Raw genomic sequence first — 24578 nt, 5'->3', positions numbered from 1 at the left:
ACGTTAGTTAAGAGATTCCAGATTTTACCAGACGGGTTTCTTCTTTTGTTCTAGAAGGGGGTCTGCTATTTGGTACTGAAACTTAACGGTTGTGACAAGATTATGTTCTTAAGTAAAATGGATGAGGTCTGGAAAGTAAGTGCTTCCAATTTCTCATTTCTTAATGTCTTGATTCGAGCCTGGTAGCTTGGTCATTTACCACCACCTGGTGACAGCTAGACCTAAACGCAGCTTCATGAAGAATACATGAACCTCTTCAAGGTCAAATTTACAAACATGAATGTATCAAAAAGAGCAAAGGTTGCATGCCAGCTGCATGGTACCCTGCATTTTGGAGTAGCCCTGATGTGGGAGGTGCTCTTAGGGATACATTCACCTTGGTTCATCAAGGACTCCAAGAATCTGTTCCAGACAGTTTTGCCCCAGAAGTCTAAGGGATGGATTGTTGAAAGATAGATGCATGGAGCCACTGATTCACTCATTCATTGTCTGGGAATATAAAGATGACCAAGGTCTTTACTCTCAAGAAGCTCACAGTCTAGGGAGGGAGAAATACTAGTAATAACATAGCAGCTAAATTTTGAGAGTTTATCATGTGCTGGGTTCTATAGGAGACAGTGTTTGAAGGTGCTTTGATGTTGGCAGTCGTAAATAACACTGTTTTCCACACAAATGTGTCATTTAGAGATTGCGCCTCACAACAGATGTCTTCTAGGAGGACACTGGGGTGTGTGCAAGGGGCAGACCCCGGGGAGACTCAGTTGGGATTCAAGGTTGGCGCCCCGTGTAGGGTATGAGGGGCAAGGCATGCAGGTCTGCCAGCCTTGGTGTCCTTTTTACTCTCATCTGAACAAGTCAACCCTGGTCACAGAACACACCATACAAGATGCCTCTGTAAGGAATGGTCAAGGATGAAAGTATTCACTTAACACAAGAGCACGATCGCTTCTGGAAGCTTCAGTTGCTGGGAAAGGCAAGCCCTGGCAGCAGAAGCTTCAGCACCCCTAAACCCTTCCCACAGTCTTTCTGTCTGTCCCGAAGGGGGTGCCTCTTTTGCTCTAGCATCAGCCCTCTGTCCTCTTAGAACACCCAGGATTTGCTTCCCAGCATCCTCCAGGTGACATCTCCGCCCCATAGCTCCTCCTTTCTTTAAATGACAATCCTGTCAGTATTTTCCTGGGAACTGATCATCAGGGTGCTTTTTGATCCTAGCTTCCTTAGACTCACAAACTGCTCTGATTACTCCAGAGATAGTGAAACAAGTGTATTTGAAGTCCCTTTCTAGGTTATTTGATGAAATTTACCCCAACCTCCTTGGAACATTGTAGCTAATTTCACTACCCGTTTTGCCTTTTGTTTAAAGAACTAAAGTCAGTTTTTAAAAAATCTTAATACTGTAGGAAGGAATGAAAAAGGAACGCTATAAGGATGATTTTTGAAAACTCTTCCTATAAATATTGAAGGACATTTTAAGAAACGAAACTTTCTTTTTGTCTGTAATCCTACCCAAACGTCAGAACTGTTCCATTTATCTAACTTCTGGCTTTTACCTTCAATCATTGTGAGTTTTTTTTTTTTTTTTAATCCCTTGAGGCTTTTCGTAAACACTTACATTTTGCAATATATTTGTTTGTAGCTTCTGTGTAATATATTCCATCAAAGTGAAATTCCATAATGTATTACCTAGTCCTTTAGTGCTAGACATTAAGGCTATTTCCATTTTCTATTATAAATAATAGGACCAAGAAGATCTTTGTATATACAGCTTTTTTCCTATGTCTGAATGATATCCTTAGGATAAATTCCCAGGAGTGGGATTAGTGGGTCAAAGGGTATGAACAGCTTTATGGCTCTTAATATTTATTGCTAAATTGCCCAAAGGGTCATTCTAATTTACAATGCCACCTGCAACACACGAGAGAAGCTGTCTCTCCCAGCCCTTTCAGCATGGAGTTCTTCAGCCAGTGGTTTGGGGCAAATTTAATTGTTATTAAAGGGTAACTTGTTACTGTTTTTAATTGGTAGTTTCTTTAATTATTATCCACATTGGATGGTTTTTCTTAAATGTGTTTCTTATTATATTCTATTTAGTATGGCTTGCTTTTTATGTCAGAGGATTGTATTTTTTGACACTAGGTGGAATTTAAAATATTTTATTGTGAAAATGTCAAATGCACTCAGGACAGAGAGACTAATCAATGAAACCTCCTAGGCTCGTTACCAGATTCAACAAATAGCAAGGCTTGGCTCTGTTTGCTTTACTTGTCCCTTCTTTTTCTCTTTTTTTCCCTTTGTGTAGTTATTTTAAAGCAAATCCCAGATATTCTGCTTGTGCTTTTTATGCTCTTCATTATACATCTCTGAAACATATGGCCTTTTTCTTATTTAATCATAATGCCACTGTCTCATCTAACAAAATTAATGATAGTTCCTTGGTATCATTTAATACCTATCCTAAAATTTTCTGAAATGTCTTTAACATGTCCTTTTCACTGTTGCTTTGTGTCACTCAGTCTACAGAGAAGGTCCATTATGTTTGATGGTTGTACTTCTAACGTCTTTTAATCTAGAGCATGCTTCTCCCCGTCCGTTCTCCTCTCCCACCAAGTTTCCCCCACTCAGTGACATTGCAGGACCCGAGTCCGTTGTCGTATAAAAGTTCCCACATTATGGATTTGACTTTTTATTAGCTCCGGCAGCCTGGTGAGATTCGGTTTTAAGTTTCTTGTGGGGGTAAGCCAGAATACTTCATGGTGGCACTGTGTGATTTACTCCGTATCTCTTCTGCAGTCACCGTGGGGATTGTCCCGCTTCGGGTGATGATGCTGAGGTGGATTGTGGATTCAGATGGCGACAGCCCAAGACACAGTTGTAAAGTTCCTCATTAGCTTTGCCCCTGACCATTTCATCTATTAATGATGGTTGCTTGAGTTTCCTAGGGATTGCACAATGGTGATTTTCAAAATCTGTCACTTTCCCATTAACTGGAATTCTTCTGAAAAGTAAAACTTTTTCCCCTCTTAAACTAGGACTTTTTAGTAATCTCAAAATGTGGTTTATACAAGAAAGGCAGGATAAATGCCTTATTCTTCCTCTAAATTGCCAACTTTTTTTTAATGTTTATTTATTTATTTTTGGGAGAGAGAGTACAAGAAGGGGAGGGACACAGAAAGAGAGGGAGATAGAGACTCCAAAGCAGGCTCCATGCTGTCTGCATAGAGCCCGACCTAGAGCTTGAACTCATGTACCATGAGATCATGACCTGAACCAAAGTCGGACACTTAACCGCCTGAGCCACCCTGGCACCCCAAATTGTCAGCTTTCTAAGTAAGCAGTTGGTTCCCTTGTCACTCCCAGTGGTGTGCAATGAGTCACTGTTGCTGTTGGTTTTGTTTTTGAGGAGTCCTAAAGTACTTAGGGTCTTAAAAACATGTATATTTCATGTGTTTTACTCAATTACATTCATGATTCTTTTGACACTCACATTGTCCCATCCTTGGCCCAAGGGAGACCCTTAACATATTTTTTTTCAGGCATAACAAGGTGTCTTGGGTTCATCTAGTATATTTTTACGCCTTGAGATGAGCTGTTCCTCCAAGATGATTGGTGTTTTGTTGGTGAGGGATGGTATTTAGGTGCCACAATCTGGATGTATTCTGTGCTTATTGTTATTATTTCTAAGTTTTCTCAGCAGGCAGAGTTAGGAAATGCATATTTAACAAAGGAAAATAAAATACTATGAGTTCATACTGATATTTTCATTTCAAATTTAACAAAACTTTCTTTTTCGTTCTTTGATTTCACATTTGTTTCTCTCTCTTACACAAAAAAACCTTGATTCCAAACATTATTATATGACAGTATTTCAAATAGTTTCAAAACAACAGGACCAGTATTGTCAACAGTTTTCCTAGTGAATAAGAGACTTCTTTGCAGTTCTGTTATGTTTAGAATACATTCTACTAAAAACAAAGTCACATTAGCTTGTTCTAACAACACTTGGGTTCTTTTCACCAGTTTGATATACAGTTAGGTTCCTTTATTTCACTTTGTTTAAAAGTTCTAGGAGTTGCTTCTTTTTTCCTTTTTCGTTTCACTTTATTTTTTGAATCTATAAAATGCGCTTTCAAAACTAAACGTAGGCAACAAGGTATTACCAAAAAACTCTTTCTAATGTCTGCTCTGAGTTCCTGCCTCTCCCTATTGGCAGCTCTTTCTTAATAATTATGGTTTGTTTTATCTTGGCAGAATTTTTTTTTGTAAATATATATGCATTCATATGGACTCACCTGTTTTATACTGAAGTTCACATACCATATGATCCTTACAATGCACCATATCTGGTCTAGATATCTTCATAGCCATCCATGTCATGATGAGCCATGGTTTATTTAACCAGCCACTTATTGATTAATGGAGTTCTGTTTTCTTTGTGTCTTTTAAAAACAAAAGTCCTTTGTCCACGTCATTTTATATTTTGGCCCGTGTGTCTTTGGGGATCTCTTTCTGGAAATGGGATTGCTGGGCCGAAGGGCAATGCGATTATACTCCTGTTAGATTGACTTCTAACAGAATTGTGTCATTTTGCACTGAGAGGGATTATTTAAAAAGATTTGCAAATGTACAAATTCAGTATCTGAGATTCTTGGAAAGTTAGCGTGTTCTTCAACACCACAAGTTAGTTATTGATCGAACCTGCACACTGTTCCCACTATTGTTTATGACATAGCCTGGTACACAGCACCCTGGTTTCTGCTTTTTTTTTTTTTAAGTTTATTTATTTACTTAGAGAGAGAGAGAGAGTGAGCGCAAGCAGGGGAGGAGCACAGAGAAGGAGAGAGAATCCCAAGCAGGCTCTGCTCCATCAGTGCACAGCCGATGCAGGGCTCAGACTCACTGAAGTGTGAGATCGTAACCTGAGCCGAGATAGAGAGTTGGGCGCTTAACTGACTGTGCCACCCGTCGCACCCTGGTTCCTGCTTTTAGGGCATCCATGGTTTGTCTTTGGAACATGACATGAATGAAAAGCAAAGTCAGAGTAGCTGAAGATAGACTGTGTTGTAAAAGCAAAGTTGAAAGCCCAGCTCAAGTCTCTCTGTTTAGGAAGCCTTCCCCGCTTATCGCAGGCCACGTGGGTGATTGATCCTGTCAATTCCATTTGTACTTTTAGGGACAGTGACCCTTATTCCAGGCCGAAACTTTTGACCCCTGGTTGAACAGATACGAATGTACTAACAGGAATAACAGGGCTGAATGTTTGAAATGTGGGCCGCCTCACAAATTTAAGCTGAATGATTATTTTCTGTAGAGCTGTGTTTGCATTCCCCAAAGCATGTTCTCTGGAACATACATGGGACGTTAGTAAGGGTTACCCAGCAAAATCAGTGTGGAAATGACAGGTTAAACAAACCCAGTGAGATGTGACTCCAAAATCTTGTGCTGTCCCACGCTTACATGGCCACAGAGCCCTCTCTTCCAGGGAGCATCTCGTGTTCATAGTGTTCCATGAAACACGAGGAACCAACATGTGGCTTCTGTTTCAATGAAAACCAAAGGGATCCCTTCTAGTTGATTAACTCATGTTTGTACAATTCTGCATTTTTTTATTAACAGTTTTTAATTTGTTTCTTTCTAGATTGAATCATTAAAGAAAAAGGTGCAGCAGAAACAGCTGTTAATACTGCAGCTTTTAGAAAAGATATCTTTCTTGGAAGGAGAGGTAAGAAACTGTGTTTCTTTAAGCTGGTGTCTTCCCTACCATTATATTTTATGTTGCTGAGCCTACCACCGACACTTAATTAAAAATATGGCTATTTCCTGGCCTTATAAAATTGATTGAAGGTTAACTGCCAACACTGAAAATGAGGTTCTGACAGCTAGTTTTTCTTTACCACCTGACTCTCCTCATTCCTGATTGCTGTGCTCACCCTTGCTTTTTGGCTCTCATTTTTCTTGTTCAAGAATTTTCTTAGCAAGTCGGATAAGCTGTTGAACAACACTGATAATTTCCCACATTTATGTAGTGCTTCATACTTTTGTGAAATATTTTTCATGCACATTCCTCACATGGTTCTCTCAGCAACTCTAAGAAAGGCAAGACAAGGATCATTATCTTTATATTAACAAATGTTTTAAAAGGAGGCAGGTGGCTTTGCTCAAGATCACCCAGCTTAGTTAATGACAGAGCCAGGCTGAGAGAAGGGTTCCTAACCAGTGCTCTGCTGTGACATTGAGTCAGCAGGTTTAGAGGTGATTTAATTTCACCTGAAACTTTCAAGATATTTAGTCTTCCTGATGAAAAAGTTACTTTGGAGATTTGGTGTAGGTTCCAGAAAAGGAAATTATGGATTTGGAAGAACCTGAAGAGCTTAGGCATTAATAGAAGGAGAAGCCAAAATCTATTTGCTCTGAATGCTCTTTATTAACAACTTGGCACTGAGCCTCTTCCTTCTGAGCCTCATGAATCTCTCCTTGTCTCTGCTCAACATAGTTCTTCCCCAGAGGGAGACAGCCCTGGAGAGAATGATGAAGTGAGGAAACAGGAAAGAAACGATATTTGTTAAGCACCTGGTATCGTTGGATGTTGTTAATTGCTTTCCACATCCTTTGTAGAACATAAGAGGTTAAGAGCAGAATAGGGCTTGCCCAAGTTGGAACCCTAGATCTGCCTCTTACGAGCTGGGCGACGCTGGGGGAGTTTCTTATAATTAAAACAGGAGGATGGTAATTGCACCTACATGTGTGTGACTGTGCAGTAAGGATGCATAGAAAATGCCTGGCATGTTTATTAAGAGGGATGTCTTATGAATTAGATTATATTTCTCCCATTTTTTAGATGGGGAAACTGAGGTTCAGGGGCATTAAGGAACCTGTCCAAGGTGATAATAGAAATGGGTAAGACTGAATTCAAAGCCTGGGCTCTTAACTGCCGTGTTTGTAGGAGGGACAAACTGTTTTCATTTATTCTGTTTCGGGAGCTCCCTATAAAAGTCAGGACCAGAAGTCCCTCATGGCCCACAGGGACCTGGTAGCAGATTCAAGCCCAAGGAATCTCAGGGTCCTGACAGCTGAGTAAGTGGGTTTTTGCCCCATCCCTCTCCTGCCTTCCCCTCCACAGTCCCTAGGTCCAGCTCTAGCCTTACAGATGGCCATTTCTGAGATTGCCCTGTGAAGTCACCATTCCCTGTGGGAAGAATCACACCTTCCCCAGTGAGATCAGAGAGTGAGGGCCCTGGTGCAAGCCCATGGGTCCAGAGAGAGGGAGGCTCCAGCAGAACGGAAGGAGAAGCTGACGGGAGGCACAGCAGGTCACCCAAGTAGTGCCCACCAGCCCTCTCCTCCCCCCGACTGTGCCACTCAAGCCAGCTCTACTAGTAGATGACGAAATATACGAGGGGATGTTATGCAGAGAAAACAGCCTAATGCACGTGTATGCTTTAATGCTTCATTTCTTTTTTCTTTTTTTAATTTTTTTTAAATGTTCATTTATTTTTGAGAGAGGCAGGGACAGAGACAGAGTGTGAGCAGGGGAGGGGCAGAGAGAGAGTGGGGGACACAGAACTGGGAGCAGGCTCCAGGCTCTGAGCTGTCAGCACAGAGCCCGATGTGGGCTCAAACTCATGAACTGTGAGATCATGACCTGAGCTGAAGTCGGAGGCTTAACCGACTGAGCCTCCCAGGTGCCCCTGATGCTTCATTTCTTGAACTCCTTTCTTGTCCAGACTCTGAGATGTAGATATTAGTCCATATAGTTTATTTGGTAGGTGATCCCAGGAAGCCCCAGTAGAGGAGGGGGAAGTTGAGTCAGGGAAAGGCCGAAAGCCGATAATGGGTGCCTTGCTGAGGACATTGCCACCGTGGGCACCTGCAGCTCACTTTCCTTGGGGGTCTCTAGGAGGTGCTGTGCACGGCTCTGAGTTATCCTTGCCAAAAGGTCAGAAACCTGGGCATTTCACCACTAACTCCCATCCGCCACTGGTTGAGGCCTGCTCCTAGGGGAGCAGGGGGAGCAATTGTGGTCTGTCTTGGCACAGCCACCTAGACTCTGGTGGTTAGAGGAAGCCCCCAGGAAAAGTCACAAGTGCCTGTCAGGAAATGGATATGAGCGGGACCAGCAGTGTCTGCTGTGTATATCCAATAAGCAAGACTTGGAGAGCCCGTTTTCCTTGAGAATTTAAACTGAAGGTAAATTTGTTTGACTCAATTTCCATAAACTATTTAAAATCCACTACAAATGTAGTATGGCTAATTCCTCTTGATTACTTCCTACATCCACTTAAACAGCAGGTAACACACACACACACACACACACACACACACACACACACACACAATAAGTTACACACTTGATCTTAGCCAAAAGGCCGAGAAGCGATAATAAGTTACACAATGATAAGATTTAATAATACATTTATACTTGAACTTATTCTAAAATATATAAATATCTTGGACTTAATTTATTTCTTCATTGTTTGTTTTATATATCTTCCCAGGGCTATTGTTTTAGTTATTTCAGTGTTTTCTTAGAGTTAACGTTGTAATACTTTCCAGACAGGTGCAGGGCTCTTTCAGATCGGAAGGAGACAGAATAGCTTTTCTGAGTAGCTCTAAGGTTAAAGGGTACAGATTCTGGGGTAAGCACACAGGGTGAGGTGACTTCAAGGTGATTCAGAGTCAGGACCCCTTATCATCATGATGTATGGACCTAGTTTTTAGAACTATTAAAAATTTACATGTTCCTTATTGGTATTTTACCATACTTTGTTGGGCTAGGTAGAGGTTTCACCTCCTAGAAGATGAGAGATTTGAATTGAGAACTTGGTTTCCTCTTTAGGTTGTTTGACTAGTTTATCCTGTTACAAACACACTGTTGTCTTTGGGTTCCTTGCTAATTGTGTGTGACCACTAATGGCACTGATCTCTGCCCCTCTTTCCACCTGGTTGATTACCAAGGCCAAGCAGTCCTTTCGTGGACCCTAAGGTCCTGGGATGACCCAACTTAACAGCCTTTGTTATTAAAAAAAATTTTTTTTTAAATATTTATTTTTGAGAGAGAGCATGAGCAGGCGAGGGGCAGAGAGAGAGAGGGAGACACAGAATCTGAAGCAGGTACCAGGCTCTGAGCTGTCAGCACAGAGCCCGATGCTGGGCTTGAACCCCCAAACCTCGAGGTCATGACCTGAGATGAAGTCGGATGCTTAACCGAGTCAGCCAAGCACCCCCAGTTTCTTTTATTATTTTACCTGATACAGAATTTTTATAAACAAACATTTAATACTCTATAAAAGAAACTACATCGCCTTATATGTTAATGCTTTCTAGTTTTAAAATCATAGCTTATAACATAGCTTATCTTAGTCACCTTTCTTTTTTATTAAAACAATCTTTGTGTACACTTGATATTAATCTTTCCTTTGAAAGTGTTGTGAACACAAGGCATTTCTAAGACTCAATATGTTTCCATAATAATAATTTCATTCTCCTTGGCCTTTTTTGATGCCCAGATTGTCACAACTGAGCTAGGGCGAGTTCTCTTACGTTAACTTCTTTGCCCATGTAGCAGGGTTCTTGATGCTTTTGGGTTCACTATTGCTGTCCTCGTTTTTGTCCCGTTTCACAATATGGCATTGGCTTGTCTCCGAGGAGTCCTGGTTCATTTTAGTGGAGAACTATACTGAAAACTACTCGGGCATGAGAACTGGTCATGGCTAAAGCTCTGTGCCTAGTGTTAGGTCAGTTTTAGTAATGACAGAACTGGGGGGGAAATGTGTCTTTTTAAGATGATGAAGTCCCACCAACATTTCCAAATTTGTCTAATTATATTGCTTTACAACGCAGGGTTCTGTTGGCCACTAAGAATTTCTATGATGTTCACCTGTTCTAACACCAGTAATTTTTATATCACGCTTTCCATCCCTCTGCTTTAAACCATAATGATGCCAAAGGTGGTGTTTCAGAGACCTTTGAAAAGTTTTGACAGACAAATCTGATAACCTCTTGTATTCCATCTTATTAATAAAGTAGCTACCTTTTATTAAGGGCCTAAACTCAGTCTGAGGCTAGGCTGCCTGAGTTCAAATCTCCACTCTGCCACTTACCTAGTCATGTAATCTTGGGTGAGTTACTTAACTGTTCTGGGCCTTAGTTTGCTCGTCTGTAAAACAGAGTCTTCTCTTTACCTTGGTATCTTCTCCATAGAGTTGTTACGAGGATTAAATTAATACTAAGTGATGAGAAAAGTACATGGCTCATAGTAAATGCCATATGTGTTTACTATTTCTCCAGCTGTATGGGTCCCAGGGTCTCCTTTCATTTTATGTATTTCCTTCTCCTCCCTGCCTTCTTTTTAAATATTTTTTTTCCTTTTTTAAAAATTTTGAGAAAGTGTGAATGGGGGAGGGGGAGAGAGAGGAGTGAGAGGGAGAGAGAGAGAATGCTGAGCAGGCTCTGCTCTATCAGCACAGAGACCCACGTGGGGCTCAAACCCACAAATTCATGAGATCATGACCTGAGCGGAAGTTGCAGGCTTAACCAACTGAACCACCCAGGGGCCACACCTTTTTTTTTTTTTTTTTTTTAAATAGAGAATGTGGATCATTTTGGTCTCTGAATTCATCGTTCATACTTACTAATGCTTACACTCATTAGATTTTGAACCCCCACCCCCCACCAGATCCCTAAAAGTTTGTTCCATTAACCAATTCAAAATCTCCCCGGTACAAAAATGTCCATTCGTTTTCCCTTTTCTTTTTTTCCCAAGCAATTTTTTTTTTACGTGCCTGCCTCTTGAAGAAGGACTATCCCATCCCCTATTTCCGATATAGAAAATGTTATTAAAATAAAATTATAAGCATATGCCTCCATAAGGTCGATAAGCTTTCTGAAACTGAACAGATTCCATTCCATTCTTCTCTGCTGCAAATCCTGAACCTACAGTTAAATTCAAAGGTAAGAGGAAAGGAGTCAAATGAGTTGGTTTTGTCCACCCTGCATTTAATGCGTGTTGTATGGTACATAAACCTCTCAATGTGTCTGTTGTGCATTCCTGGGACTATTAGTAATTTTCCAGTGTAGTAGTGGGGCGGCAGCACCAGGCACCGGGGCTCCACGTCCGCATTTTATTGGACACGCGTTCCTGTTTAGTGCGTGTGCTACACCTCCAGCCGTTCCCTCCCCTGGGCCCGAGGGAGTCGGGGGAGGAGGTGGCTGCCATACGCTTGTGACCTAATTGCCAAAAAATGCCACAAGGTGCTGCACCAGGTCCTTCCTTCCTGGAAGGCACAGCGCCTCTGAGCTGCATTTCCCATCTGAACACCAGGGGGTGGTATTTGAAAGGACAACCCTGGGATCTGGAGGTCCAGCCTGAGAAGCAATCACTTGGGTTAGAGTCTGTGGAACTGAGAGCAGAGGCTTTGTTTGCCTGTACGAGTCCTGGCAGTTTTGTTTTAAGTATTTCTTAATCTGTCCCTCCTTCTCTAACTTCCTCCTCCTGACCCTGTTGAGGCTCCCACCTTCTTTTTTTTTTCTTGTGTGTTCATTTACGTGAACAAACCACATCTATGTAAAGTGTATGGTGACAGATGGGAACTAGGCTACTTGTGGTGGTCACTTCACAATATATTCAATAGTGAATCATGGGGTGCCTGGGTAGCTCAGTTGGTTAGATCATGAGCTCTCAGTTTGTGGGTTCGAGCCCTGCATTGGGTTCTGTGCTGACAGCTCAGAGCCTGGAGCCTGCTTTGGATTCTGAGTCTCCCTCTCCTCTGCCCTTGCCCCACTTGCTCCCTGTCTCTCTCCTTCTCTCAAAAATAAACATCAAAAAAAATAATGAATCACTGTTGTATACCTGAAACTACTATAATGTGATGTAATACCTAAAAAAATTAACAGATATAATTCAGTGACTTTTGACAGTTGTATGTACCTGTGGAACCCCCACTACAATCTAGATACAAAACATTTCCATCACTTCCCAAAGAGTCCCTGGGTCCCTTTGTGGTCCCTCTCTCCATCACCCCCTACCCCCCGTAGGCAGCCAGTGGTGGTTTTGTGTGTGGGAGGGTCACTTTATCACTTTGTGTCACTGTGGACTTGTCTGCATTTTCTGTAAGAGAAATCATGCAGTACGGACTCTTCTGTGTCAGCATCTCTCTCTCGGCATGATGATTTTCGCTGTACCCATGTTGCATGCACCCGTTTTTACTGCACAGTGGCATTCCCTTGTATTTATCTGCTCATTTGCTGATGCACATTGGAGTTTCCAGTTGGGGGCTCTTGTGAATGAAGCTGTGATGAGTATTACTGTACAAGTCATGATGTGGATATACGTCTTCACTCCTCTTGGGTAAAGTCCTAATAGTGGAATGGTGATGGAATGAATGGTAGACGCAGGTTTAAAAAGAAAACTGTGTGCTTTTTCTGTTCTCAGAAATCTTTGCCTACTACAAGCTCACAGAGATTTTCTCCTGGGATTTTCCCTAAACATTTTATAGTTTTTGCTTTTTAATTTATACCTGTAATCCACTTGAATTCTTGTGTTTGGTGTGAAGTAATAGTATACATACGTATTTTCCCCACGTAGATACCCAGTTACTTCCTTTGAGCATCCTTTTCATTCCTGTTATTGATAATTTGTATGCCACCCTCCCCTACTCTCTCTTCTTTGATCAGTCTAGCCTAGGGGGTTCTCAATTTTCTTGACGTTTTCAAAAATTAGAACAGCTTTTGGCTTTGTTGATATTCTCTGCTGTCTATTTTTCCATGATATTGAGTTTTGCTCTGATATTCATTATTCCCTTCCTTCTAATTATTTTGGTGTTACTTTGCTCTTTCTCTAGCTCCTTTGGTGGACATTAGGTCACTGATTTTAGAGCTTTCTTGTTTTTTAAATTTTTTTTTTTAATTTTTATCTATTTTGAGGGAGAGAGCATGAGCAGGGGAGGGGCAGAGAGAGGGAAAGAGAATCCCAAGCAGGCTCCATGCTATCAATGCAGAGCCTGATTCAGGGTTGGAACTCATGAACCGTGAGATCCAATGACCTGAGCCAAGGTCAGATGCTTAACTGACTGAGCCACCCAGGCACCCCCAAACTTTCTTCTTTTTTAATATCAGCAACTATCAATGTCCCTGCATGCTCTCTTCAGTAGCACCCCTCGACTTTGCTGTTGTATTTTCATTATCATCCAGTTTGAAATATTTCCTAATTTCTTTTGGGATTCTTCTTTGACCTGTAGGTTACTTGGAAGTGTGTGGTTTAACCTCCAAATATTTCAGGGTTTCTTAGATATCGTATTGTTTTTTATTTCTAATTTGTGTTATAGTCAGCGAACATACTTTGTATGGTCTTACCTATTTTAAATTTATTGAGTCTTGTTTTATGGCTCAGCATATGATGTCTCTTGGTTTGTGTAAAAAAATAGGTATTCTGTTTTTGTGTTCTATAAATATCAATTAGAATTAGGTTGTTGATTACTATTACTATTGTTTATGTTCTTTCTGATTTTTGTGTAATTGTTCTATCAGTTGCTGACAGAAGGGTGTTAAAATCCATTATTATGGTTTTAGACCAGCTCTTTAATTTTGTTATTTTTTTTACTTCATATATTTTGAAGCTCTCTCATTAGACACACATTTTTTTATTGCTTGTCTTGGTGATGAATTGACCTTTTCATTATTATAAAATGTTTGCCACTGCTTTGTTCATACTGTATGTCTTGTAGTCTATTTTCCCCGGTATTAATATAGCTATTCCTGACCTTGTAAGTTTACTGTTGGCCTTGTGTGTCTTTCTCCATCCATTTAGTTTTAACTGATCCATGTCTTTGTCTTTAGTGCAGGTCTCTTGTAGACAGCACATAAATATTGCTTTTGTATATATTGTGATAGTCTCTTTTACTGGACTATATATAGTTCATTCGCATTTGCTAATTAATATGATTGGATTTAGGCCTATCATTTTATTGTTTTTGTTTATTCCCTCTAGTTTGTTTTTATTTTTATTTTTTGCTTATTTGTTTTGTTCCCCCTTTGATGATTTCAATATTTAGAATTCCATTTTACTGTATCAGTTGGCATTTTGCTGTATCTCTTTTCTCCAGTATATTAGTGGTTGCTCTGGGTATCACAATATACATCATTAACTGTTCACAATCCACTCAGAGGTAATATTGTACTACTTCTTGTGGAATGTAGAAATCTTGCACTATAGGTCCATTTCCCCCTCCCCCTTCTGTTATTATTATAGGTATTCCATCTGCACACATTACAAACCCAAATACACTCATTGTAATTTTTGCTTTAATAGTCTATAATATACACAATATGTATATGTAACATATACAATGTGTAATCTAATGGTATTTTAGAGAAATTAAGAGAAAATCGTCTTTTATATTTACTCATATAGTATCTATTTCTGATGTTCTTCATTCCTGAAAATCTGTCTCTCTCTGGTATCATCATCTCTCTTCAGCCTGGAGACCTTTTATTTAGCATTTTGTGTAATGCAGCTCATATAGGGACAAATTCACTTAGTTTTCCTTTTTCTGACAGTAAGCTCTTTATTTGACTTTCATTATTGAATTATAGAGTGTTCCAGGATGAGTTTCTTTTAGCGCTGTCTTCTGGCTTCCATCGTTTTTGATGAGATATTCATGGTAATTCAAATTATTGTTTCCCTATATGTAACAGGATTGCTTTCAAGATTTTTTCCTTATTGGTGGTTTTCACTAGTTTGACTAGGATATACCAATGTGTATTTCTCTCTCAATTTATTGTTTGGGATTTGCTGAGATTCTTGAATTTGTAAATTTATGTCTTTCACCAAATTTTGGAAATTTTGAGCCATTACTTCTTTGAGTATTTTTCCTGCTCTAGTTTCTTTATCCTTCCTTCTGTGATTCCAGTTAGGCATTAGAAATTGTACCATACTTCCAGGAAGTTCCATTTATTATCTTCAATCTTTCCTTTATCTTATTCTTATTGAATGATTTGTTAATGTGTCTTCAAGTTCACTGACTCCATCATCTCCATTCTTTTCTTCAGTCTAGTGATTTTCTATTTCTTTGATTTTTTATTACATCAATTAGAAGCATATTTTCTTCGACCTCATTGTGCTCAATAGTTATAATAGCTGTTTTAAAATCCTTGTCTGAAAATTTCAACATCCAAGTCATCTCTGGACTGGCATCTATTGGTTCTCCTTTTTCCTGGGAATGGTCACATTTTCCTGACTCTTCGCATGCCGAGTAATTTTGGATTATAACCTGGACTTTGTAAAGGTTTTGTTGTGGAGACTTTGGATTCTGTTTTATTATTGTTCTGAGCAGCACTAAGGTTTTTGTTTTAGGTAATGAATTTGGTTAGACCCAACTCTACCCTGCCATGCTGTGATGGCTCATATCTCAGTTCAGTTCTTTAAGCTTTGGCTGTAAATCTCTTTGAGTTTGCCCCATACATGCATGGTTCAGGGGTTTGCCGGAGACCTGAGCTGAGTCTATACACAGAATTTAGAGTTTCTGCCTTCACGGACTCTCCTTTTGGTTTCCCCTTTACTCTTGGCAGTCCTGGTTACGCTGGACTCCTTCTGTTTTTTTGTTTGTTTATTTCTACCAGAAAGATGATCTTTCTGTTGAATTTTTAAAGTGTCTGTGTGGTCTCCATGACTGTACTGCTCCTGGGCAAAGCTGCAAACAAAAACAAACTAATGAGTCACAGAGAACCTGTTCTAAGGCTATCACTCCCCTCTATAGCTTGCCTGTCTTTGGTCTCCAAAGACCTTAATAGATGCTTTTTTGTCTTCTGTCCAGAGTTGATTGATAGCTAATTTTTGCAGGACCAACCATTGGTTGAGTGCTCACTGCTCAGTGTTATAAATGCAGTTCTCATTCTCTGAACTAGGAAATTACAGTGGCCTCCTTGACTAATCTTCCTACCTATAGTTTTATTTCCTTCCAGTACAACTTTCACTTGGAGGGCCAGTGGTTGAAATAAAATCTAGGGCTGACTCTGGGCTTACAGAATTGGGTATAAAGTCCTTGTAAAGGTGCATGTAGCCCTTCACAAGCAACTTTTGTTACCTGCATACTTCACTAAGGTGCTTGTTCTTAACCTGGTATGTTCCCCAATTCTGGACCACTCATCCCTTTGTATCTCTTACTCTCTTTCCCTTGTATAACTCCAGGAAATCTTCATGGACAGTTCAGTCCTTTTCCACATCTTGCACTCAACATATTCTCGAAGTCCCCCCTTATAGTCTGTGGATCCCTCTGGCATGGGACTAATGATTTTGTTGTGTTATTTTCTCTTTGGTAGTCTGTATCCTCATAAGACTGAAATCAAGGATTGCAACTCATGCCCTATTTCTTTAACTGCTAACTAGCTCCTCTAACTTTACACATGACATGATACATAGTAGATAACATATATATATATATAATTTGGCATTAAATTTTAAGAGTACAGGGTTTTCATATCAGCCTTCAGCAGGTATCTGATGTGCACACAGAGTCCTTCTGAAATAGAACAAAGGATTTGTGTCTACCAGTCTGCTATGCACTGTATTCAATGTACCAATAAGGGTACTAACCTTGTCTTTTATGCCTCCTAACTATGGGTGGTCAACTCAGAATTATGTGAAATTGTCATTATTACTCTATTCTGAGAAAAGAGACAAGGCAGTGGGATTTCTGGAGCTTGTTAATGGGCAAGCCTCTTCTGCCTTGGTCTTTCCTAATGAATGGGAGAGTCCAAATATTGCTGGGGAAGCCGTGTGTGTATGTGTGTGTAGATGTTGTACCTCAGGCAGTAAGCCAGCAGCAACATTTTTCTATCCTGAGCATTAAGTGATAGGTTTGGAGCCCATCCAGCTGTCGTGGCTTGTCAGCTGCTAGCGAATCTGGAATGCATTCTCCCCCTGTACACCATTTCCCACTTTTGTGCAAGGATCCATAGACTAGCAGAGCATGGGTTTGTACCGGAGCGGCTGCTTTGCTCCTCGGAATCAGCCATTTGGAGCAGAAGCTCCTGAGCTGTACCCCACTTTCTTTTGAAACAAATGAGCTTCTTTTTCAAAGGACTTTTCAACTTTCATGTGTTAATCTAGTGTCTTACAGTAGTGCTTTAGCTTCAGGTCCAACTTAAAACAAAAAAAGAAAAGAAAAAAAATTTTTTTCTAATTATGCAAATAACATGCTACTTATAAAAGTATTTATACATTTATTTATTCCATAAGTATTTATTTTGTATTTCTGACATGCCATGTTCTGAGGATATAGATAAGTAGATACAGTATTGCCTAGTGAAAATTTAGTCTAACAGTTGTTGGCAAGGATGTGGAGAAAGGGGAATGCAAACTCATGCAGCCACTGTGGAAAACGGTGTGGAGGGTCCTCAAAAAATTAAAAAATAGGACTACCCTACCATCCAGCAATTGCATTATTAGGTATTTTCCCAAAGAATACAAAAATACTAATTCAAAGGGATATATGCACCCCTATGTTTACTGCAGCATTATCTACAACAGCCAACTTATGGAAGCAGCCCAAGTGTCCATTGATAAATGGATAAAGATGTGGTCTGTGTATACTTATATATATATGTGTGTGTGTTATATATAAATGTGTGTATATACATATAAGTATTTTATATAAATGTGTGTGCATATTATACACACACAATGGAATAGTATTCAGCCATAAAAAGAGTGACATCTTGCCATTTGCAACAACATGGATGGACCTAGAGAGTCTAACGCTAAGTGAAATACGTCAGAGAGACAAATACCATATGATTTCACTCATATTTGGATTTTAAGAAACAACACAAATGAACAAAGGAAAAGAGAGAGAAAGCAAAAACAAACTTAACTATAGAGAACTGATGGTTACTAGAGATGAGGTGGCTAGGAGGATGGTTGCATAAGGTGATGGGGATGAAAAACTATGCCTCTCATCATGAAAAAAAATAATGAAAAAGAATTATGTACAAACAAAGGAAAATTTAGCATTATGGAGAAATATACAGAAGAACTTAAAAAAAAAAAAGAATTGAAAGCTCTCAATGCGCAGAGATAATCGTGTTAACCCTGTTCTGGAATTTGCATGTTTGCACTTTAGGTGTCAGGCACCGTCACTTCTACTCTCATTCCAATATCCTCAACCCTCCTGCTCCTTTGTCCTTCATTTCCCCCATGGGGCAAATTTCCAATTCCTGAGCATCTAATCATCAACCTAGGTAATGTCTGGCTCTGGCCTGAAGAAAAACTATTTAGAATGCTAATTTTAATCCCAAGGAGCTTGTTCTACTTTATATGTTTGAGATTCTGAATTTTCCAAACCTAAGAAATACTAATTATTAAGTTATGGAGGTATTTCTCACTAAATTAAATTAATAGACTTACTCATTTTATAGTTTAATAAGGGAGTATTAAAACATGAGCTGTACCTTATTTATAATTGCAAGTAAAGTGGTAAATATCTAAGTGCCATCAATAAGAGACTAGTTAAATAAATAATGTACATCCATACAATGGAATGCTCTGAACCCATTAAAATATCTTGCGGACATAAAAAGAAAACTAATAAACATGGAAAGATAGTCACAACAAATTGCTGAGTGAAAAAGACCCCAAATTTAGCACAGAATAGGGTATTTCGTTTGTTTCCATTTATGCAGAATTGGATCCATATGTATGTACATGCACAGAAAACTATCCGTAAGGATGTGTTTCTTTAATTCCTACTGTGTAAGAGGTGCTCGAAAAATACATTATGACATGTCCATGTCACAGGGGAAAATCGGGTAATACATGCCATGTTTGTGGGGGACAGATTTGCTTTACTAAAAGTACTTTTTTCCTCCTCTCTAGAATAATGAACTACAAAGCAGGTTGGACTATTTAACAGAAACCCAGCCCAAGCCTGAGGTGGAAACCAGAGAGATTGGAGTAGGCTGTGATCTTCTACCCAGGTATTTAGGAATTTCCTATTTTTCTGACTCAGATTCCTCTTTGACTTAGGAAAATACTTTACGGGGCTGTTATTACCAGAATTGCATTCTTTCTATCAAAAATATTTCTGCAACAGTAAATGATCGCTGCTGAGAAGTCTGGCTGGTTTCTGAGGGAGCAGGGGCATTGTGCAGGGCAGAGGGGATAGTGAAGAGAGGCCTGGAGAAGCCACGTCAGAGAAAGATTGGCCCTGTCGTAAGTGCACGCATTTGTTTCTCTATCCATTCATTCATTCATTCACTCAGCAAACATCAGTTGAGTACCTTCTTTGTGCCAGAGGCATAGGGAGAGGAATGAGATTTGGTTCCTGCCCCACATGCGGTCTGGGGAGACAGACATGGAGGCAGACGCTTACGACAGTGCCAGGGGGGCCTGCGAGGGGCTTTGGTAACACAGAGGAGAAGTTCTAAGTCTTGAACAAATGCACCTGTTCCCCAGGGCCGTAACACTGTATTGTCAAGCACTGGCGCAAATAAATGATCTGTTTCAGTCATGACAGACAAACAAGAACGACTGCCTTGTTTGTTAAGTTGCACTTCTGAGCTCGAGGACTGACCTGTTTGTTCTTAAGCTGCTCCACACACCCATGCCTGGGTCTCTCCCTAGTAAGAGGAGAGTCTGTGACCTAGTAACTAACCCACCATCTCTAGGAGCTCAAATCTGTGCTTGGCCCAAAGAGGACATAAAACAAGTTTATAAGCATGTGGCTTGTGACTTAGGTAGCCAAAATCACAAAGTACCTCATATACTGTTTGTGGGAGGGCATATTTGTGTGTGTTGCATTAGACATTAGCAAGCCAGAAGAATGTAGAATCCTGGAACCTTGAATGGTTACATCTGGTGGGAAACGGCCATGAGCCGATCACCAAGCTGGGATGTAGAATACCTGGGTCTAGTCCCCCTAGCTAGTGGCGGGATACATTCAGGCTGGACTCTCTTTGCTGGGGCCTCAGTTTCCCATTCAGTAAAGTCAGTGGTTTGAGTAGGTGATTGCTCAGATTTAACCAGCACAAGCAGGGAGAAGGGTATGTAAGTAGACTCGAGGTCTCATCAATGTGGGGGACAAAGTACCGGATAAAAATAAAGCCAAAAAGAATGATCATGTCCAGGGCCTCCTTGTGAAATATAAAGTTTGATCATTTCTGTCCTTTTTTTGTTTTTCAAGAATCAAGTGGTTTAGTCCACTTTAATTGCCCACATAATAAATCTTGTTTGGCTAAGACGTGTATAAAACTATGTCTGAAACCAATAAATTGTTTGTTTTCCAATTCCCACATTTTGGCTTAAAACAAGGTTTTCAATTTGTATGCCGAAGGATAGCCTGCAGCAAACTTTTATGGCTAAGTTATGAAACCACAAAGCGGTTTTCATAATGGAAGTGCTGACAGACCCTTAACTTATGGCCATGGTGGACTTGGAAGCCACTTCAGTATCTAAAAGCAGCTTTTCCATAAACGGAACATTTGGTTTCCCCCAGGATCCATCTTAGCACTTTAACTGCGTAGGTCAATCAGCAGAGGAAATGAAAACTACGTATCCGCATTTCCGGAAAGGCAGAGTAAGATTTCATTCGCTTCCTCACAGATATTTATTAAGTGCCTACTATGTGAAAGGTGCCATGCGGGCCTGAGTGGTGAGGAGCTCGGGGTCTTTAGAGAGAATTCAGAGAGTAGCCGTTTCCCACCTGTGCTTGGTGCTGCTGGGCTCTGTGCTGGGGCTCAGGGTCAGGCCTCCGGATGCCTCAGGGGGTGAGAAGGTGAGCAAGGAGCTGGCCTGTGGGGACCCTCCCCCTCCTGGAAAACAAAACAAAACCAAACCTGAGAAACTCAGCTTTTAGTATGTTTTGTGTGTTGGATTCCAAGTGAGATTTTGTTTGAATAAAGAGTTCTATGGTCAAAAACAAATTAGAACCCCCTGGTCTAGTTTATTTATTATTTTTTTTTAATGTCTATTTTTGAGGGGAGGGGGTAAGGCCAGTGAGAGAGGGGGACAGGGGATCCGAAGCAGGCTCTGTGCTGACAGTAGAGAGCCCAACGCGGGGCTGGAACTCGAACCTTGAGATCATGACCTGAGCCAAAGCCGAAGTTGGATACTTAAGCAACATAGCCACCCAGGAGCTCCTCCAACCCCCACCCCAAGTCTAGTTTAATTCCCATGTTTGAAAAATACCAAAATCAAGGCCCAGAGAGAAGTGATTTACTGGAAACCACACAGCCAGGATTAAAACCAGGTCTTCAAAGTCCTGGTGTGGTACATGTGTGATTTAAAAAAGAATAAATAGAGGGCTCCTGGATGGCTCAGTCAGTTAAATGTCCAACTCTTGGTTTTGGCTCATGGCATGATCTCACCGGTTCCTGAGATCAAGCCCCACATCTGGCTCTGGGCTGACAGTGAGGAACCTGCTTGGGATTCTTTCTCTCCCTCTCTCTGTGCCCCTCCCCGGCTCTGCTTTCTCGTTCTCTCTCTCTCAAAATAAATAAACATTCAAAAAATAACAATAAACAGAGTTGCTGAATTTATATATGTGTGTGTGTGTGTGTGTGTATATATATATATATGTTTTAACAAAATTCCTGATTCTTACTTGGACTTTAAACTTGCATCTAATACAAGAGCCCATGGTGTTTTCCAGAATATTTTAAAAACAACTTCCAAAAGGTGCCTGGCTGGCCCAGTCGGTAGAGCACGTAACTCTTGATGTTGAGGTTGTGAGCTTGAGCCCCATGTTGGGTGTAGAGATTATTTAAAAAAAAAAAAATCTTAACCCAGCCTCCTCCAAAATGTTTTAGATCAATAGAAGTATTGAATTAAGCCTCAATTATGCAGATGAGTTTTGTTTTCACTTCATGTTCTCTCAAAAAGAACCTGACAGGGGTGCCTGGGTGGTTCAGTCGGTTAAGAGTCCAACTTTGGCTCAGGTCATGATCTCATGGCTCATGAGTTCAAACCTTGAGTCGGGCTCCGTGCTCACAGCTTGGAGCCAGGAGCCTGGTTCGGATTCTGTGTCTCCCTCTCTCTCTGCCTCTATCCTGCTTGCTCTCTCTCAAAAAACAAAACATTAAAAAAAAGAAAAAAGAAAAGAAGAAAGAAAGAACCTGACAGTGTGGCGAGCCTCAGGCTGTGGGGCTTCCCTGCCCAGCCAGCTGCTGAGCACAGCCTTGGGCAAGGTACTTAATCTCTCTTAAGCCTCAAAGATTTCATCCTTAAAACGGAAGTGAAGAGGACAACATCAAATCTCACAGGGTTTCTATGAGGATGAAATGAAACCATGTATATAAAGCATTTAGCACGGTAACTAGTTAAGCACTTAATAAATAATAGTTATTATTACTGTTAACTAAACCAAAACTCTGGTTATTATGTAAGACGCTGTATCAAATACAAGTGAATTTGGGTATGCTATAATTTCATTAACTTAATTTTTACTGATGGTTATTAGTAATTTTGTGAGATGGATTGATTGTGAAATGGATTCAAGCCTATCATGCTCCAGTATGCATTAAGCTCTCCAATTAAACTGTCAGTGGTTTGGAACCCTCTAGACATTGCATAAAAAAAACCTCTGGAAGGCCCAGTGATGGATGAGGTCTCTTCCAACTGAGACGTCAGAAGTAAAACATAAGTCCCAGGGTGTTCCAGGCACCAGGCACGAAGCCCCACAGTAGAGCAGGCCACCCAGGACTCATTTCTGCCTGTACCTGCAAAGCCTTTCGTGCTGTGCTGCTGCTAACCGTGTTTGACTTATAATTAGAGCTGCTTGGTTTTCATGCTGGGAAAACTGGAAATCAGCCTTTTCTTTACTTTTAGAGCCAATAAGCCCCTTTTGTTGAACTCCTCCCCCTACCACCACCATTTCCCCATTTTTGCCAACACCGTGTACTCCTGTGGACAGGGACCCTGGGCTCGCTCACCCCCTAGTCTAGCACTTTCTTGATGCTCAATAAACATTTGTTGGCTGAATGAATGAAAGGTACATACCAAGTGAGGACCGACGCAGGTGATCTGTACTGTAATACAACCTATTTATTTACTTCATAAAGGACCCCAAAGAAGCAATTTTTGCTTATATTTTACTTCTTTGTGATTATTCTCCCTCTCCTCACTAGAACATAAGCTCCATCAGGGCAGGGATTTTCATCTGATCGCTAATTACCACCTCCGATCCTCACCACGAGAGCTTCTCATGGCTCTATCTTGGTTACAGTGGTTCTTGCAAAGCTGGCGGCCAGTCTCCTGGCTTTACTTCTGCCCTTCCCGTGCTGAGCTCTCAGGTAGTTAGTTCCAGCCTCTCCAGACACAAGTCCTCATTCCCTGCTGGGTGCTCCCAGCGTGCTGGCTGATTGATCTTCATACCCACCTACAGCATCCATAGCTGACTGCATCATTTTTTTTTCCATCGAAGCCAGTTCCTCTTAGTAGTGGTTAAGAACACTGGCTTAGAAATTAGACCTGGGTTTAGGTCCTGGGTCCGCCTCTCACTACATCTACAGCTTTGGGCAAATCCCTAACCTCTTTGAGTCTCAGTTTCTTCACTCAGAACTGGAAGGTTTTTGACAGTAATTCCCTCAGAAACTTGCTGGGATGGTGAAGTAAGATACAGGTATGAAGTCCCAGCATAGAGGGCGCATTTTCCTATTTCCATTGGTGGCCGCCACGATGATACCAGGTCCCTAAGCTCAGTACACCGTGGGCACTTCTGCTCCAGGATGGCCTCAGTGCCCACACAGTCCTGTCTCCTCCCTGCATGACCTGCTTCGTGACCTCCATACCCCCTGCCACCAGCCTGCTCGAGACCCAGGTTCTCTGTGTCTAGTTGACTCAAATACCACCTTCTGCCTCATTTCTCCTTTTCATCTAACCCTTGCGCTCCATACATTTCTAGAGAGCACAGATCTTAGAGCAAAGATGGAAGGAAAGGGCTGAGAAGGCACTCACTGTCATTTCAGGGGTTTTAAACACCTGTCTTTTAGAAAAGACTTAAGAGTTTGATTTGAAAGTTTGATATATATTAAGTAAAGCCACTGAGAGCAATTTCCAGTCCGCTAGCCTTCAAAGAGAAAATGAAAAACAAAAAATGAAAAGAAAAAAAGACTTTTTCTCCTTGCCCCTTAGTGAAACTTGGCTTCCAGCAAGCTCATAAATTATGCCTGAATAGGTGTGATGTAATGGAAACATATTCCCCGTGGTCACAAGTGCCCAGCACATAGTAAGCGCTTTAAAATGCCTCCATCTCCTATTTCTATCGTAGAGACCAGAACACAAAGTAGTTTTTTGTCAAAGCTCTATTTGCTGACTCTGCTATTGTTTCCCCCGGGGGAACTGCCTCTTTATGGATTAATAAAAGGTTAACAATAGCCTTAAAGTGTTAAAGAAAATGGTTGAATTTTAGTTCTGTGGTTGAAATTATTTGTGTTCTTGAAATCCTGTTGTTTCCTAGTGATCAACCAAATAAAATACCTCACTTCCTTTTGAAAGGCTGGGATAGGAAAGCCTGTTTTTGAAACCCAGAACGTTCACCTTTATAAATATTTCTGGACTTTATGGGCTTTTAGGATATTATCACCAGAGACCA

General features: G+C 40.7%; 1 protein-coding gene across 1 annotated transcript in view; it reads left to right on the top strand.

Moving 5' to 3' along the window:
* Positions 1 to 24578, top strand: part of LOC102955128 (myocardial zonula adherens protein) — an 88689-nt gene that overhangs the window by 60072 nt on the left and 4039 nt on the right. Inside the window, exons 11-12 of the mRNA XM_042988774.1 lie at positions 5636 to 5719; positions 18866 to 18966. Coding sequence (XP_042844708.1) covers positions 5636 to 5719; positions 18866 to 18966 — 185 coding nt within the window. The remainder of the gene's footprint in view (positions 1 to 5635; positions 5720 to 18865; positions 18967 to 24578) is intronic.

The sequence above is a fragment of the Panthera tigris genome, chromosome B3 (genome assembly GCF_018350195.1).
Source record: "Panthera tigris isolate Pti1 chromosome B3, P.tigris_Pti1_mat1.1, whole genome shotgun sequence".
In the NCBI taxonomy this organism is placed as follows: Eukaryota; Metazoa; Chordata; class Mammalia; order Carnivora; family Felidae; genus Panthera; species Panthera tigris.
Note: the sequence above shows the minus strand (reverse complement) of the source record. Positions and strands in the feature narration are given on the sequence as shown.